Consider the following 17,435-nt stretch of genomic DNA (forward strand, 5'->3'; position numbering starts at 1 on the left):
GTGAAAAGATGGTTTCTTATCAGCGTGTGCGTGTTTCAAACAGGTACCTGTCCTCTTGGGAGAGTGTTTTCTATTTGGAATTTGCTTTTGTACTTCGGTGGTTATCTGCTTGCCCTTGGCATCCAGTGTATTTGGATTGAATTTTGTAGCTATGGGAGTACAGCAGTGGCAACACGGGCTGCAGGTGATGTAAAGAGTTTGCGCACAAAGAAGTCAGCTTTGACTGCAGGTGTCATGTTTTCATAGATAATCTAGATAAATTTTTACTTAAAAACATACTAACGGCCGGGCGCGGTGGCTCAAGCCTGTAATCCCAGCACTTTGGGAGGCCGAGGCGGGTGGATCACGAGGTCAAGAGATCGAGACCATCCTGGTCAACATGGTGAAACCTCGTCTCTACTAAAACTACAAAAAATTAGCTGGGCATGGTGGCACGTGCCTGTAATCCCAGCTACTCAGGAGGCTGAGGCAGGAGAATTGCCTGAACCCGGGAGGTGGAGGTTGCGGTGAGCCGAGATCGCGCCATTGCACTCCAGCCTGGGTAACAAGAGCGAAACTCCGTCTCAAAAAAAAAAAAAACATACTAACTGTGATTCACACTGCAGGCATTGCATTTGTGTGCTTAGGTGTTTATCTATCATCTGACCTGTCGTAAGGATTTTAAGGGGACACATTTGGCTTTGGTTCTGATGGAATTTCACCCTTGATGTAATTCATCTGATAATTTTAAAAGACAGAGTGGAAAAGAATAAACTACTGAAGGTGAACATTTCAGTCAGAAAATTCAGATTATAGATACAACGGCCTGCAACAGAGTAGGCTGCAATCAGGTTGGCAAATACCGATTCGCTGAGGTCTGTCTTCTTGCAAAGTATTCTCTTTGTGTTTTCACTCACAAAACCGAGAGAACATATCCCAGACAATCTTTTAATATATTTTTTTGACACATGGAGCACATAATCATGATTTTGGGGATGTGGGATGTTAGTCTAAGTTCTGTTTTGTTAAGTGATGTAGTTGTTAATTCCTAATATAAGAATGGGTATATATCACCACCTAGTGGTTGTATCGTATTTTGAGTTTCAAAACCCCATTTACGGAACTCCACCCAGATATACACAGGACTAATACTATCTGTAAATTAAGTTCCTGTAGCTTTGAGTAGTTTTTAAATTCTAGTATAAATTGCATGATATTATAATCCTGAAAGTTAAACGTGAAATGAGAGGTTTTTCAAATGCAGCATGAAGCTAACACATGTAGTCAAATGCTTAGTAAAATCCTAGCAACTAAGGCAAATATTAGGACGTGTCTGTCCTGTGTTTTCACTTTATACACAACAGTAGAACCCTGCAGAAAGTTTTCCTTGGCTAGTTTCCTTGGGAAGTGAACCGAGAGGGCTTTTGCAGGGTTTTTTTAAATGATTTTTTTTTTTTTTTTTTTTTTTTACTGTGAGCTAAATTAGCGATGTTTGGAGGAAAACAGAGTAAGTGAAGAGCCATGATGAAACTGTTCAAGAAAAAACTTCCAAATTATAGTTTGAAGCTCAGCAAATTCTCCCAACAATTAAAATAATATGTTATGAATGACTAGTGACTGGACACATGTCAAGAATTGTTTGTCCCAGTGGGATGTACTTGGTAAAATCCTTAATTGGTCATTTAATGTAATCTAAATTATGGTGAATTTTAAAGAACAAAAGATGACTGCACCTAAGCTGAAAAATCACAGATAATACGTGAATAGATATAGAGAGGGTTGGAAGGTAGGCCCTTGGCAGTTACAGATTCAAGATTTTCAGTTCGAGTTATACGTGAGATCCTAAAGGTCTACAGTATGAAATCATTTGTACTTTTGGTCCAGGCACAAATTTGAACTGTACCCAATGACTGGCTAGTGTGTAAAAACTCTTGGTGAGCTCTCAAGTCTGTCTGTTGGACAGCTTAGTTTTCCCATCGCAAGAAGTGTGTTGCTGTCTACTCCGCTGACCATTTTGGATGTTCTCCACTGTATTTACGGCAGGAAATAATCTGCTACACAGGTGTGTGTGAATAGAAGCATTCCCAAGTCTTAGGTCTTAGGTACTTCTTTAATGCCAAGAAGTAGTGTGTGTGTGTGTGTGTGTGTGTGTGTGTGTGTGTGAGAGAGAGAGAGAGAGAGTCTCAAATTTATGACTCACAATAATATGAACTTTAATTTTGTCTAGTGTCTATGAAATTTCTGTGTTCTTTTTGTTTATATTGTATGATTTAGGAGCCAGTAGAGAGGAAAAGAAATGAAAAGATTCTAAACAGAGTGTCTGACTCTTCTAGAGAACCAGTGCTCATTGATTGGTCTTTGTAATTATTTGACCAAGTTAAGGAATTGTGAAATCTCAGTGAAAAGAACTTGAAATGGGTTGAGTATGATGAAGAAGCGCTAGTTATCAGTCAGGTTTTGATAAGAACAATTGCTCTTAAAAATTCTTAGTCTTTTGCTCATAGATGGATTTGCTTCTGTATGTGACATGCAAGGGCCAGCTGGGACTTGACTGTGACAGCAGTAACTGATACTGGATGGTCTCGTTTCCTTTATTTAACTGAAAGTAGTACTGAAGATGAACCCAAGACAACTCCTTTTTTAACACAAAGAAGAAAAAAAAGCAACTCCTGTTTTATTTCTAAATCTTACCTATTTCTGAAAAACTGCTTTTTAAACTTTTACAAGAAGGCAGTTATCCATCTCTGCATAAGGAAAAGGTCAATTAGTGTACATTATATTTTTATCATCAGCTTGTTTTGTTCATGCTTGTGATGCTAGTTATCTGTTGAGATTTTAAGCCATCGATCATGGTCATCTGGTGTCTATATTGAAAGATAAAAGATCATCTGGTATCTCTGACTGACAGTTCGGACTTCCTAGACACTATGTAGTCAGAAATTCACCTTGAACAGATGTAAACCTCATCTGAATTTAGTAGATTGTTGGTAACTTTCAAAAGCAAAGACCTCTCCCCACTCCCCACTCACAATCATCTTTTTTTTTTTTTCTGGTATGGTGAATTAAGTTGGAGAGTTGCAAAGAGCTGGGAGGTAGAGAAATAGCTCTCTAACCATTCTGAGCGAGAAAAATAGTCAAATCCCTCTGAGACACGTGGAATGAGGTCACTCTCTGAGGGTTAAGGATGCTGGCATGCACAGAAGTCATGTGCGCTGCAGAAGACCTGCAGAATAAGTCTTCCCTTTTGTGTTATTGTGAGACAGAAATAAATTTTTGACAATACAGATTATTTGGAACAAAATAATCAAAATATTTAGAGTTTGATAGACTTCGATGAATAATGTCAGTCTGCTCTGAGTTTTCCCCCTCTGTTGGGATTGGTTAACAATAAGTTCTTTGGTTTTCCCCCTCTGTTGGGATTGGTTCACAATAAGTTCTTTGGTTTGTGGAGATGGTTTTCATGTGAGAGTCATATTTATTGGCTGTTAGATTTTGTCCAGGGGTTTTTGAATCATTTTATTTTGGCAGCTGATTTACTTTAATTCAATTGGGGGAAAAAGAAAGAAAAACAATAACTGAAAAGTGACTGATTCCAGCTTAATTGAAATGGTTGTCCTTTTTGGCATGTTATTACAGACCTGGAGAGCTAGTTATTTTATTGGACTCTAAAAAGAAATGATTTTATTGTATATTATACCACATTAAGCAATTATATGCTAGATATAAAATGATTATTTCTTAATAAAATGCAAGAAAATTTTACATCTGAGTTGGCTTTCCTCTACATCAACTATTTGATGTTTTCTTTTTTTGACTGAGTCTCACACTGTCGCCCAGGCTGGGGTGCAATGGTGTGATCTCAGCTCACTGCAACCTCTGCCTCCCAGGTTCAAGCAATTCTCCTGCCTCAGCCTCCCAAAATAGCTGGGATTACAGGCGCCCACCACCACGCCCAGCTAAGTTTTTGTATTTTTAGTAGAGAAGGGGTTTCATTACATTGGCCAGGCTGGTCTCAAACTCCTGACCTTGTGATCTGCCTGCCTTGGCCTCCCAAAGTGCTGGGATTACAGGCGTGAGCCACCTCGCCCGGCAACTATTTGATTATGTCACAGTTTCCTCTGCCGTCAGAAGAGAGTGAAAATGCAAAGTAATTTTAGGGTTCTCTTTCAGGTATAGTGGTGATCTAATTCTTGTCCCTGGGGAGGCAACAAGAGTTTGAGATGTGTAGTGGAGAACTTGAGTCCCTGAGGCACAGACAAACATGCAGGGGAATGACCAGCATTTATTTTTACCTAAGGGTTTAAAATGAATTTCCCCAACCCATGCTGGCTCTGAGAATAATTCTTAGTTTGAATATTCAGCTCTAGTAGAGAGTTGATCCAGGATAGATCACTCAGGATGTTTGCTCATAATTCCAAGTGAAGAGCAAAGAAATCCAGATGGGAGATACTGAGTTTTCCTTTGCTAATTCCAGGAATCTATATTTCTGTATGTATAAGACACCATATTGTACAAGAAGATCTTTTACATTCTTAGAACTCAGAATTGATTCCCTGAGAAGGGATTTCTTCTTAACACTTTAGTGAAAAGAAAAGTACATTATTGAAGCTAAAGTTAAATATTTATTTTTTTATACTCTGTCCCTGTAAGTAATGTTAATTTAAATAAGGCTATAAAGAATTCAGAAGGACACAAAGAAAGTTGTTCAGAAAACTTGAGTTTTCTTTGCTAAGTCAGTTTGGCAATAACATGAAGCAAAATCAAAACATCCTAGCCAAGATAAATCTGCACAATGGAACCATCAGATATGAGGTAATAGTGTGACATGCCTGTGGGTATCAGACATTCTTGTAAAAACCACAGAGCTAAAATTTGGTCCTGCACCATTAAACCACAGCTCTGCCAAGCAACAACAGGAACGCTGCTTTAAGTCATTGCTGCAAGCCAAATGTAATTCTCACCCAAAACAATTAAATCTTTTACCAGAGGCCTGAATCTGGCCAGTTTGAGCCCTGAGAATCACTTTAGTGGCATGGAATCCGAATCTCATTTCAGTTTGAAAATGAGATGGCTATTGTTCAGATCAGGAGGAAGTGTCAGCTGCAAAATACAAGGCAATCAAGTGACTTTAGTAACTTGAAATGGGCTAAGAAATTTGTATTTTTTGTGAGAAATACACATATCATTTTATAAAGTTTATTTTTAGCAATTAGAAAAATAATGCTCACCGTGGAGAACTTGGAAAAGTTCATATCACTCAGACATAAACTCTGGAAGATTTTACTGCATTTGCTTTTGGTCTTTTATACACGCGCACGCGCGCGTGCGAACACAAGCACACACATACATATACCTATACACAGCTGTGTATTTGAAGAATAAATGAAGAAATGAAGTAAACACAAGACATACACACATACATATACCCATACACAGCTGTATCTGTGTGATACAGCTGTGTATGGGTGATACATCTGTATCTGTGTGATACAGCTGTGTATGGGTATATGTATGTGTGTGTGTCTTGTGTTTACTTATACAGAATGTAAGTAAAATTTGGATCATTGTAACATAATTTAACATTCCTTTTACCATCTCCCATTTCTTCATTTATTCTTCAAAGAAAATGTTAAATGGTGATATAATGTTCTATTTGTCTGGCTATTAATAATTTATTGAACATATGTTCACTCTATAAATTGTTTTCCCTTTACTGCTAATAAGCATAGTATTTCATATAAAATGTCATTCACATCTCTGATTATTTTTTAGTACAGAATTTTAGAAGTGGAATTTGGGGGTCCAAAAGCAGTAACTTTTTGAGGCTCCTAATATGCATTGCTAATTGTTTTTCTAGAAGGCTATTAACTTTCATTAGTTTTGTCTGTAATATTTGCTAGCAGCAAGCAGGATCTTTGATTAGGGATTGTGTGGGTTGGGAATAATGAAATACCCTCTGTGGCTCATTATTTCTAAATATCAAAAACTGTTTATTAAACAACATAAGTATGTACCGTAGTTTCTGGCACTGAGGTTACAGTAGTGAGCAAAATAAACCAAAGCCCTGTCCTCAATGAGTTTACATTCTACTAGGGAGAAAAAAAATGCAACAAATAAGTACATTATATAGGATGTTAGAATATGATGAATGTTATGAAGAAAAAGAAATCAAGAAAGGGAGATGGCACACTGTAGGTAAGGACAAAGAATGAGGGAGTATTGCACAGTATACCCCTAGTATTAGGATGTTGGGAAAATTTTCACCTTTGAGGACATTACTGGTTTCCTATGAAACTAATTAGAAAGTAAGCTAGAAAATATTGTGCTCCAAAATCCAAATTTAATATTTAGGAAACTCTGGAATCTTTGACCACAGAAAGCACTAAAGATAGATTATTGTTTCTTTTAATGGATTTCTGTTCTTTGGCTTTTAATTTTTATCCTACTTTAACTCATTGATTAAAAAAACTTAGTTCTGTATCAGCAACGGGCAGAACATGACATATCTCTGCTTTGTTGATTATCTATTAAAGGAGAGTATCAAACATTTAAAAAGGAGGCTTAGTGAGTTGAGGGTGAGGGATGATAAGGCAAGTGAGCAGACAAAAGGAAAATAGGGAAATAATGAGAAACCCAGTTCAGAGCCAATGTCAGTTCGTGGTTGCAGGGAGACCTACCAGTCAAGAAGTACGGTAGAGAGTATGGTCCCCTGAGCATATTTTCCAGGCCCATTTGAAGAGTAACACAGCGGGGCCGTTTAGACTACGAGTTGGATTTAAATTTGCCTTATTTCTGGATTAGGTTTTCCCCCAAGAAATAAAACCATCCTTCAAGCTGTATTTTGGCAAAAAAACACACAACTTCCTTAAGTGTCTCTTGGTTCTTTTTGCAAGTTTTTCACTCTTCAAAGGCTTTTTTTATATAGCAGTGATCTCTTGTCTCATATCTTAATTTTGGCAGGATTGAGGAGGGCTTTAAAGGTAAGAGACTGAAAGAAAAGTAGAAGGTTCTCAAACTTGAGGTCGTTTCACAAATTATTTTTTCAAAGATCTAAGTTTTTTTTAAACCATATTTAAAAATTTTGAAAACCCATTTTTCTGAGAAGAAAAGTTATAGACATCCTCTAGTGTATGAATTATACCTTTTTTGTTTTTAACTAGAGTTTATTGGTATACAAATCTCAATTTCATAGGTAGGAGGATACCTTTTGAAGCTTTTATTATACCCAATATTAAAGATTTAAAACACAAAAGAAACATTTGGTATTGAAAGCACTGCAAATAGCTAAGTATAGTGCTTTGGTAAATAGAGTAAAATGGGTCAGACATATTATATATTTTAAAAGACATAAAAATAGTCATGGTATTATAGGGAGTAAGTAGGTAGTAGAGTAGCTGGACCACCCCCCCTCCTTTTTTCATGTACTGATGCTCTGAATTGAGAACAAGGGCCTTAAATCTTATATACACTTTCTTCTCTGACTTTCTCTTTAACTCATTGTCTCAAGCCATAAACTTATTTTAAACTTATTTCAAGGAAAGACTAACAGATCTGTATGCCCAGAAAAGACCATCATATTATCCATTGTCACATAAATCTAAATCTGTATTTCTAGCACATTTTGGAAGTTTGTCACCACTAATGTTGTCATGCTAGATGTGATAAAGCATGAGAGTAGACAAAGCATGGCGGGAAAGTGATGCTCAAATTGACCCGGAAAGATGATGGACAAAACAAACTTGTCTCATACCACATTCTAGTTAAGAGGACCCAAGACTAGGAAGCTGGCCTCTTATTTATAGTCCAATATTATTTTCATCTTGTCAAAGTTTGTTATTCTTGAATAGGCACAGCGACTATGTTTTTTATATAATTATTGTTGCCAGGGAGGCAATATTTTAAGTACCAAAGAAATGAACCTAAACCAGAGAGTCCTGGGTGCTTAACATCTCTAAGACCCAAATAATTTCCTATTGTGCTGGATTGTGTTAAGAGATAATGCATATCAAGTACCTAGAAAAGGGCTTCATCTATTATAGATGCTAAGTAAATGATACATATGATGGAAGGCAAAAGATATTTCCAATTGTATATTGCTCAGAGTAAGACATATAATTATATATACTTATAAATGTATATATACATGTGTATATAAAGGTAACCAGCAGAGAAATGTTAAACCCATGAAATCATCTTCAATGATCTCAGCATACATTACACACAAAAGATCTGTAGTAAGATTTTTTTTGAAGGTGTATCTTTATATCAATATGCATAAATGTCATAAATGTTTCTATTAAAAGAAAACAAATCATATATTAAATCACAAAGTACAATTCAACTCTATAGTGCAAATAAGAATCACATCTAAAACAAACTGGCTCTGAAAGGTTGTATTTAAAATGATCAGCATAGGTATATCAGATACATACAAAGAAATAAATATTGCAACTATCTCAACTTTTTTAACCAAATAGATGAATTTGGGTAAAAAGCAATTACAATAAATGAGACAAAGGTACTTTATAGTAGTAAAGAAGAGAAAATACAGGCTGAAAATTTGATTGAACTATCATCACAATGATATGAATTCATATGTGCACATAAGTGGTGGAAGAAAACAGTGATTAATGAGATTATTTTTTTCTCTATTTCTTCCATTAATTTTATTGAATTAATAATCATATGATAACATTTCTTAAATTGAGGGTAGATTTTATATTAAGAAATCTAGAATAACTAGACCAAAATTTCTCAATGATATCTTATCGCCAAATAATAGATATTTGTTGATTAAAGACTTTGAGACACATCTATTTTTTACTCACAGTTTAACAGTCTTTGTTTACCACCGGAATAATTTCAGCTATATGAAACCACAGAAATTGTTAAGTCTGTTCCAATTAGGTTGTGATAGTATACTGTCGTTGCACTTATGTTACTCTTTGACTAGCAAGTAGTTACCTTCTCCCTCCATTTTTACAGCAATATGAGAATTGGAGGCCCAACCAGCCAGACAGTTTTTTTTCTGCTGGAGAAGACTGTGTTGTAATCATTTGGCATGAGAATGGCCAGTGGAATGATGTTCCCTGCAATTACCATCTCACCTATACGTGCAAGAAAGGAACAGGTAATGATTACCCTGTTAATAATGTGTACTTAATCTTCATTTCAATTATAAGATAATTCAGCAATTTGTGTCTCAAATTCCTTGTTTGAGACACAAAATGGATATGTCAATGTATGTTATCTCACATTGCTCTGGAATATTTCACTCTTCCAATACAATTGAAAAGTTTGTTTTCAGCAGTGTTCTCACCTTAGATTTCAGGTCCTTGAGATAACAATGTGGTATTAATTTAGGAATGCTGCCTGGTAATATCTTTAAGAAGAACAACTGCGAGCCCAAAGGCCAATAGACCTTTTTTTTTTTTTTTTTTTGAGACAGAGTCTTGCTCTGTCGCCAGGCTGGAGTGCAGTGGCGCAACCTCGGCTCACTGCAACCCCCACCTCCTGGGTTCAAGTGATTCTTCCGCCTCAGCCTCCCGAGTAGCTGGGACTACAGGCGCGTGCCACCACACCCGGCTAATTTTTGTATTTTTAGTAGAGACGGGGTTTCACCATGGCGAGAATGGTCTCGATCTCTTGACTTCGTGATCCGCCCGCTTCGGCCTCCCAAAGTGCTGGGATTACAGGCGTGAGCCACCGCGCCCGGCCAGACTTTTTTTTTTTTATTCTGATAAGTAGAACATTACAAAATAAAATAGTTGTCAACAGTGTGTTAGTGGTTTGAAGTACTAGAGCTGCGATCCACTGCCCTCCCTGGGTTGGGGCTGCAATCTCCATTTATTGCAGTCCTCATTGAGACCTTTCTTTGTTTTATATGAGTCTGTGCCCCAGTCCTGAAAGACACAATCCCAAATGCCATAATTCTAAATGTTGAAATCCCAAAAAATTAAAATCCCGAAAATATAATTCTGGAAAAAAACAAATTTTAAAGACATTTATTTTAAAGAGAAAAAAATTTAAAGACATTTATTTACATTTTTAAATGAAGGTTTATTAGAGAAACGTATAAAAACGAGAGGATGCTTCATAAGCCACTTTAGACAATAAAATAGACAATTAAAAAACACATATTTTCAAGCATAAGCACTCATGTGTAATGGCAGCTGGGGAAAAACCAAAATGTATGAATGCACATCATTCTGCTTGCAATTGTGTGCACAAGATCTATAACTGTGGTCATCTGAAATACCATGATGGACAACAGAAATATTTTCACAAGATTGATCAAAAACTGAGATGGGTTACCACTGCATATTCAGTCACCCAAAGCGCCGAGATCTCGATATATTTTATCTTTCATAAATGAGAGGTACGAAAGAACATCTCTTCATTTATTGAGGAAGTTTCTACATTTTTATGTTGAGAACCAGGGAAGCTGAAGCCAGTAGTGTAACTCTCAGTCTGAGACTGAAAGCCTCAAGACCTGGGGGGGCCTCTGATGTGTAAGTCTTAGAATCTAAAGGCTGGAGTTCTGATGTCTAAGATGGTAGGATTCTGTCCCAGCTCTCACAGAGATATCAGTGTTCCTTCTGTATCTGTTCTCTCTGGGCTCCTGGCTGATTGGATGCTGCCCACAACAATGAGGGCAGATCTTCACCACCTCATCCACTCATGTTGACACATTAATCTTCTCTAGAAACACCCTCTGACATGCCCCAAACAATGTTCCACTAGGTTTCTAGGCATTCCTTAATCCAGTCATGTTGACACCTACAATTCAGTGTACAAGCCTACCCCTTACAACTTGGCACCCATATGCATCTTGTTAAACCATATTTAAATTCCCAAATAAAAACAATAACAAAGTAATATAATAATTCCTCCTAACATGATGTAACTATCCTGCGTACAACCAAGAATGCTCTAATCCCTTCCCTAGAATTTGGCTTTAAGGATTTCAACTTTGAGATTTTAATATTTCAGGATTATGATTTTGGGGACTTTAGATGTTAGAGATTTTAGCCTCTAGGGACTTTGGTCTTTAGGAATTTCAAAATTTGGGATTATGACTTTTGAGATTGTGTCTTTGGAGTTTATAATTGGCACTCGTTTTTGCTAACTGCCTGGTGTCTGTAGGCATTTGAGTTTTTTAATCATTCCCTTAGAAGTTATTTCATGCTTACAAACTATGGAACTCAAATGCCATCCTTACATCTATAGTTGAATATTTACAGGGTAAAATAAGAACATGTGTAATGTAAATTTTACGAGAATTGTTTAGTTAACTTTAAACAGAAAATATTTTTAAAATGATTTTTTAAAAAGGTGTGTTTATTATTGGCCAGTTTCTAAAGCATGCTGTACAGACTTTCCCCCTAAACAAATAGAAATTCTGTAAAAAAATTTTAACCTATTTGCAATGAATAATGGTGTTATCACATGAATATTTATTTAGTTTCTAGACCCAGACTTCCTCCCCCACCAAATAAGAGTACAAATTACAAATGTAAAATATAAACCTGTTTGATTCGTCTTTGAATACAAAAATAATAAAACTAAAAATCACACTGTAAACATTTTAGGAAGATTTAAACCCCAATAATGAGAAATTCCATTAGAAGAAAGAGAACACTAACATCCACAATGCCCTAGCCTTATATGGAAGTAGCTGTTAGCAATGAGTACCTTACTCTGCTATTTTCTCACCCAAGGTAGAATGTCTTCTCAATACTTTTTCTACATGAGAAGGTTTCCTGACTATATGCCTTACTTTAACACCTCTGCAATGGGATTAATAAAAATAGCAAATTAAGTATTTTCTGATTTTCTTTTTCCAGTGTAGAAATCTTTAATAAATTGTTCATCTCTATCCAAATGTCATGTTTGCCTTCTTTTGTCTCCAGATGGTCCCTGGAGTCATACTTTTCATTTTATGATCTGAACACTCTTACATTTCCTATTTTATTTTTTCCTATAGCAGGGTTTCTCAACAGAGCTATTGACATTTTTGGTCAGATAATTCTTTATTTTGAGAGGCTATCCTGGGCCTTAAAGCATGTTTAGCATAATTCCTGCCCTTTCTGTACTACATATCAGTAGTACCTTTACATCCCCTCTGCATTGTAAAAAGCAAAAATGTCCCTAGACATTGCCAAATGTCTCCAGAAGAGGCATATTGTCCCAGGTTGAGAACCGTTACCCTATACCAAAAAGGATTCACAAAAACAGCATGATTGTTTACATTTCTCAATGGAGAACAAGTTTTATAAAATATTGGTTCTACCTCATTAAAAAAGAAGAAAAAAGCCCTATTTTTATATTTTATCTCCGTACTGGCTGATTATTATATTTGTGCAGTCAATTCTTTGATAATCAGTACTCTGGGGAATTTTATACATGTTTATAAGCTTTTGTAATAGATACCCTTTGTTCCTTTTAGATATTTTAAGCCTACAGACCTAAGTAGTTCTCCTTTTAATTGACTATTAAATACTTGTAAAGGATTATACTCAAAAGGCATATTTTTTAAAAGAACACCTCAGTGCATACTACCCATACATCTGTGAGTATCCTATAGGGTCCTCCCAGTCCCACAGGATTTACTTGTCAACTTCCACCAGAAATAATGGCTTAATTCCCTTGCTTTTCCCTTTTTTATTATGATATATACTTGTATTACTAAACAATAAATTATCTAGTTTTGTACGTTTTTTTGAACTTTAAATAAGTGCAATCATACTGTATATATTCTGTGCTTTGCTCTTTTATTGTTCAGCATTATGTTTGTGAGATTTATTCATGTTGATGCATGTAGTGGCATGCTCTTTGTTTTTGTTGCTGTATTGTATTTCCTGTATGACTATTTTATTTATCAATTCTCCTGTCAGTAGACACATCAGTTATATTCAGTGTTTTTGCTATTATAAACAATGTTTCTCTGAGCGTTCTTGAACTTGTTCTTGGTCAACTTTTGTGAGTTTCTGTAGGATATATTTCCAGGAGTGAAATTGCTGAGTCATAGGATATGTACCATACAATCTGCTTTAAAAAGCCAAATTTTTTTCCAAAGTAGTGGTACCAATTTTCACTCCCACCAACAACCTGTGATAGATCCTGGTGCTCTACATCTTCTCCAACACTTGGCACTATTGGACTTTGAAATTTTTGCCAATCTGGTGGGTATAAAATGTAATCTCTTGTGACTTAATTCACATTTTTTTTTGATACATCTCTCTCAATATCTTTTCATATATTTATCAATCACTTGACGCTCTACCTTTGTAAAGCTTCAGTTAATATCTTTTGGTTATTTTTGAAAATTGTTTGCTTATAATTTTATACATACTAATTTGTGGGAGTTTTTTATATTCTGGTTACTAATCCCTTGACAATTTTATATGTGGCAAATATCTTCTCCCAGTTTGTAGCTTGTCTTTACCTTTACCCTATGATATTTTTTGATGAACAGAATTCTTAATTTTATTGATTTTTTTCCCTTTATGATCTAATCTTTTTTGTGTTTTAAGAAATCTTTACCTACTGATAATCTACAGGTCACATTGGCAGGCTTCAAAATTAATCTGCCCGGGGAGGTCTTATGATTCATGGCTTACATCCTGTCCCTGAGTAAACAATCCTATCGTGAGTCCCTCAAATCTTATCATGAATTCCTCAAACTGTTGACATACTGATTAATATGTAGCCTACTGACACTGGAAAAACACTGATTTGTTTCTGAATCATGAAGTTTTGCTGATTGTTTCTGCACATAGAGCATTTTAGCTTGTATTTTATAATTTGTAGCCAATGATTATAACCTCTGTATTGTACCCTTCAATGAAAATGACAACTCGGGTCTAAGGAGTTGCCTTCCCTTCTGAACTTCCCCATAAAAGCCTTCCAACCTGTAGCAGATTCTGGAATATGACCAACTTTGTGGTGGTAGATCCTTGGATTTGGCTTCCAGTAAACCTTTATCAAATTATTTCTGCCTCAACAGCCTTAATTTTGGTTGACACTAAAGTCATAAAGATATTCTGTATTTTCTAAATGTTTTATAGTTTTGCCTTTTGTAGTTATATATTTCAACCATCTAGAAGTGATTTTTAATGTATTCTCTAAATTCAGAACCAAATTTATTTATTTTTCCATATGAATATACAAGTGTTCCAATGAAAAGACTATATTTTCCCTCTGCTCTGCCATGTTGCTGCTTTCAAATATCAAGCATATGTGTGTAAATCTGTTTCTGGTCTATTTTCCTAACCTTGTCAATGCCCTGCTCACTGAATTATTTTAGCTTTTTAATAAATCTTCATATATAGATAGTTTTAGGAGAAAGCTATACAATTATTTCCTCAAAATTATTTTAAAAATGACTTCTAATTTGTTAGCATAGCACCAAATCAAGTATATTGAATTATAAAATTAAGATTTTTAACCTTCTGTATCACTTTGGTCTTATTTCATCTGATACTTACTAGTATGTGGGCCCTAATATAGGCTTTCCACATTACAATTTAAAAAAAAAAAATGTGCACCATGGAATATTATGCAGCCATAAAAAGGAATGAGATCATGTCCTTTGCAGGAACATGAATGGAACTGGAGTTTATTATCCTTAGCAAAATAACACAGGAACAGAAAACCAAATACTGAACATTCTCACTTATAAGTGGGAACTAAACAATGAGAACACAAGGACACAGAGAGGGGAACAACAGACACTGGGGCCTACTTGAGAGTGGAGGGTGGGAGGAGAGAGAGGATTAGAAAAAGTTACTATTGGGTACTAGGCTTAGTACCTATTAGTGACAATATAATCTGTACAACAAACGCCTGTGACATGAGTTTAGCTATGTAACAAAACTGCACATTTACCGCTGAACTTAAAAGTTGAAAAAAAGTATATCAGTATCCAGATTAAGGTCAAGCAGAAGTAAACTAGAAGAACCAAACATTTAAGTTAAACCAAAATTTGTCATTACAAAAGAATATAGTTGTAAATAGTCTTCTGAATATGTAAATAAATTTAATAATTGTAAACTTTTAATATTAGAATGTTGACATCCAAATATTTGGTACCAAGGTTTCTGGTAATCATTTTCCCAGTGAATATTTGCATTATTTCATAAGAGAATGTGACATGTTTTTCTGGGCCTGTGGTGTCAGAATTCTTAAACAATAGAAAATTCCACTTAGGGAAAATTATATTTAAGTTACATTTTTATTAAAGATATAGAGTGAAATACAATAATTTAATCAAAGTTGATTTTTAAAGTATATCATTAAAAATAAGGGTACTAATGTTGACTAAAACTATGTTAATACAAATTTAAATTTAAATCAATTTTCCAAGCTTTTGAATTTTAAAATCAAGATATTTCTTCTACTTCTTTTTTTGTTACTTCTATTACTGCTAAGTTTGCTGATATTTACAACTTTTCATTGTAAATTTAAAGTGATGGTTAAGAATTCTAAGCTTTACTCTCATTTACCTGTCTCAAGGGTTTAAATTTATATTCATTAAGGTATTTACAAAACTCAAGCATAAATATTATGGCCCCTTTTTCTTGTCCCAATATAGAAGACAAAAAATAGCAAATAAACATAAAAGAACCAAAAGATATTTGTATTTGGGAGTCTTCATCCATATTTCAAAACTATGATGTTATTGTAGATTGTAAGTTTTTATAAGGAGGTAATAGTAATAGTTAATTGTTAAATTCATTATTGTCCCAAGTGAAGGTAACTAGCAAACAAAAATTTAGGGATGGTGATGAAGACAATATGCTTTTTAATTTGGAAATTTTGTCAGAAAAGTGGCCCTGCCAGAGAGGTAGACAAATGTATGACCATTTAGCCCTATGGTTGTTTAATAAAACAAAATTCAAGATGGCATAAAATAAGATTCAAAGTAGGCCTAGAGTCTGCTTCAATATTAAATTTTTTCTTGAAAAATTTTATATTCTTAATTCTAAAAGATTACCTGTAATGAAGGTGCTTACTTTGGTAAAAGAGAAAGAGAAAAATAAGAGACTCATACTAGTTGATATACTTAGATTATTTGAAAATAACCCAATTTGCTTTCCTTCAGTTGCTTGCGGCCAGCCCCCTGTTGTAGAAAATGCCAAGACCTTTGGAAAGATGAAACCTCGTTATGAAATCAACTCCCTGATTAGATATCACTGCAAAGAAGGTTTCATTCAACGCCACCTTCCAACTATCCGGTGCCTAGGAAATGGAAGATGGGCTATACCTAAAATTACCTGCATGAACCGTAAGTGGTCCTTTAGAAAGAATGGACTACCGTGCTATAACAACTACTAGACATCCTCATTTTACGGCTGTGGTATCGGCAGTTTAGGGTATGGAGCAAGTAATATTGTTGTGTTTTCTTTTTTTCTTTCTTTCTCCTTCCATGTAGCATCTGCATACCAAAGGACTTATTCTATGAAATACTTTAAAACTTCCTCATCAGCAAAGGACAATTCAGTAAATACATCCAAACATGATCATCGTTGGAGCCGGAGGTGGCAGGAGTCGAGGCGCTGATCCCTAAAATGGCGAACATGTGTTTTCATCATTTCAGCCAAAGTCCTAACTTCCTGTGCCTTTCCTATCACCTCGAGAAGTATTATCAGTTGGTTTGGATTTTTGGACCACCGTTCAGTCATTTTGGGTTGCCGTGCTCCCAAAACATTTTAAATGAAAGTATTGGCATTCAAAAAGACAGCAGACAAAATGAAAGAAAATGAGAGCAGAAAGTAAGCATTTCCAGCCTATCTAATTTCTTTAGTTTTCTATTTGCCTCCAGTGCAGACCATTTCATAATATATACCAGCCTACTGAACTATTTAAAACACTCAATTTCAGCACCGATGGCCATGTAAATAAGATGATTTAATGTTGATTTTAATCCTGTATATAAAATAAAAAGTCACAATGAGTTTGGGCATATTTAATGATGATTATGGAGCTTTAGAGGTCTTTAATCATTGGTTTGGCTGCTTTTATGTAGTTTGTTTAGGCTGGAAATGGTTTCACTTGCTCTTTGACTGTCAGCAAGACTGAAGATGGTTTTTCCTGAACAGCTAGAAAACACAAAATCTTGTAGGTCATTGCACCCATCTCAGCCATAGGTGCAGTTTGCTTCTACGTGATGCTAAAGGCTGTGAATGGGATCCTGATGGAACTAGGGACTCCAATGTGGAACTCTTCTTTGCTGCATTCTTTTTTCTTCACTTACAAGAAAGGCCTGAATGGAGGACTTTTCTGTAACCAGGAACATTTTTAGGGGTCAAAGTGCTAATAATTAACTCAACCAGGTCTACTTTTTAACGGCTTTCATAACACTAACTCGTAAAGTTACCAATCAATGCATTTCATATGGATCTAGACCTGGGGTTCTGGAGGGTGGGGGATTGTTAAAACAACACACATGCAAA

At 35.3% G+C, this 17,435-nt stretch overlaps 1 protein-coding gene and 1 non-coding gene across 4 annotated transcripts in view; both read left to right on the forward strand.

Annotated features, from left to right (window-relative positions):
- The window catches only part of VCAN (versican), a 111,891-nt gene extending 94,456 nt beyond the window's left edge, over window positions 1-17,435 (forward strand). For all 3 annotated transcript variants that reach the window (XM_017508014.2, XM_017507992.2, XM_017508003.2), the window contains 3 exons: window positions 8,965-9,109; window positions 16,085-16,267; window positions 16,415-17,435. In XM_017508014.2, coding sequence (XP_017363503.1) covers window positions 8,965-9,109; window positions 16,085-16,267; window positions 16,415-16,542 — 456 coding nt within the window. In that variant the 3' untranslated portion in view covers window positions 16,543-17,435. The remainder of the gene's footprint in view (window positions 1-8,964; window positions 9,110-16,084; window positions 16,268-16,414) is intronic.
- On the forward strand, window positions 5,337-5,509 carry LOC119468320. The gene has a single exon (XR_005196983.1). It is a non-coding gene; the product is annotated as a small nucleolar RNA Z112 (small nucleolar RNA).

This window comes from Cebus imitator, unplaced genomic scaffold, assembly GCF_001604975.1.
Source record: "Cebus imitator isolate Cc_AM_T3 unplaced genomic scaffold, Cebus_imitator-1.0 Scaffold16, whole genome shotgun sequence".
NCBI classification, from domain to species: Eukaryota; Metazoa; Chordata; class Mammalia; order Primates; family Cebidae; genus Cebus; species Cebus imitator.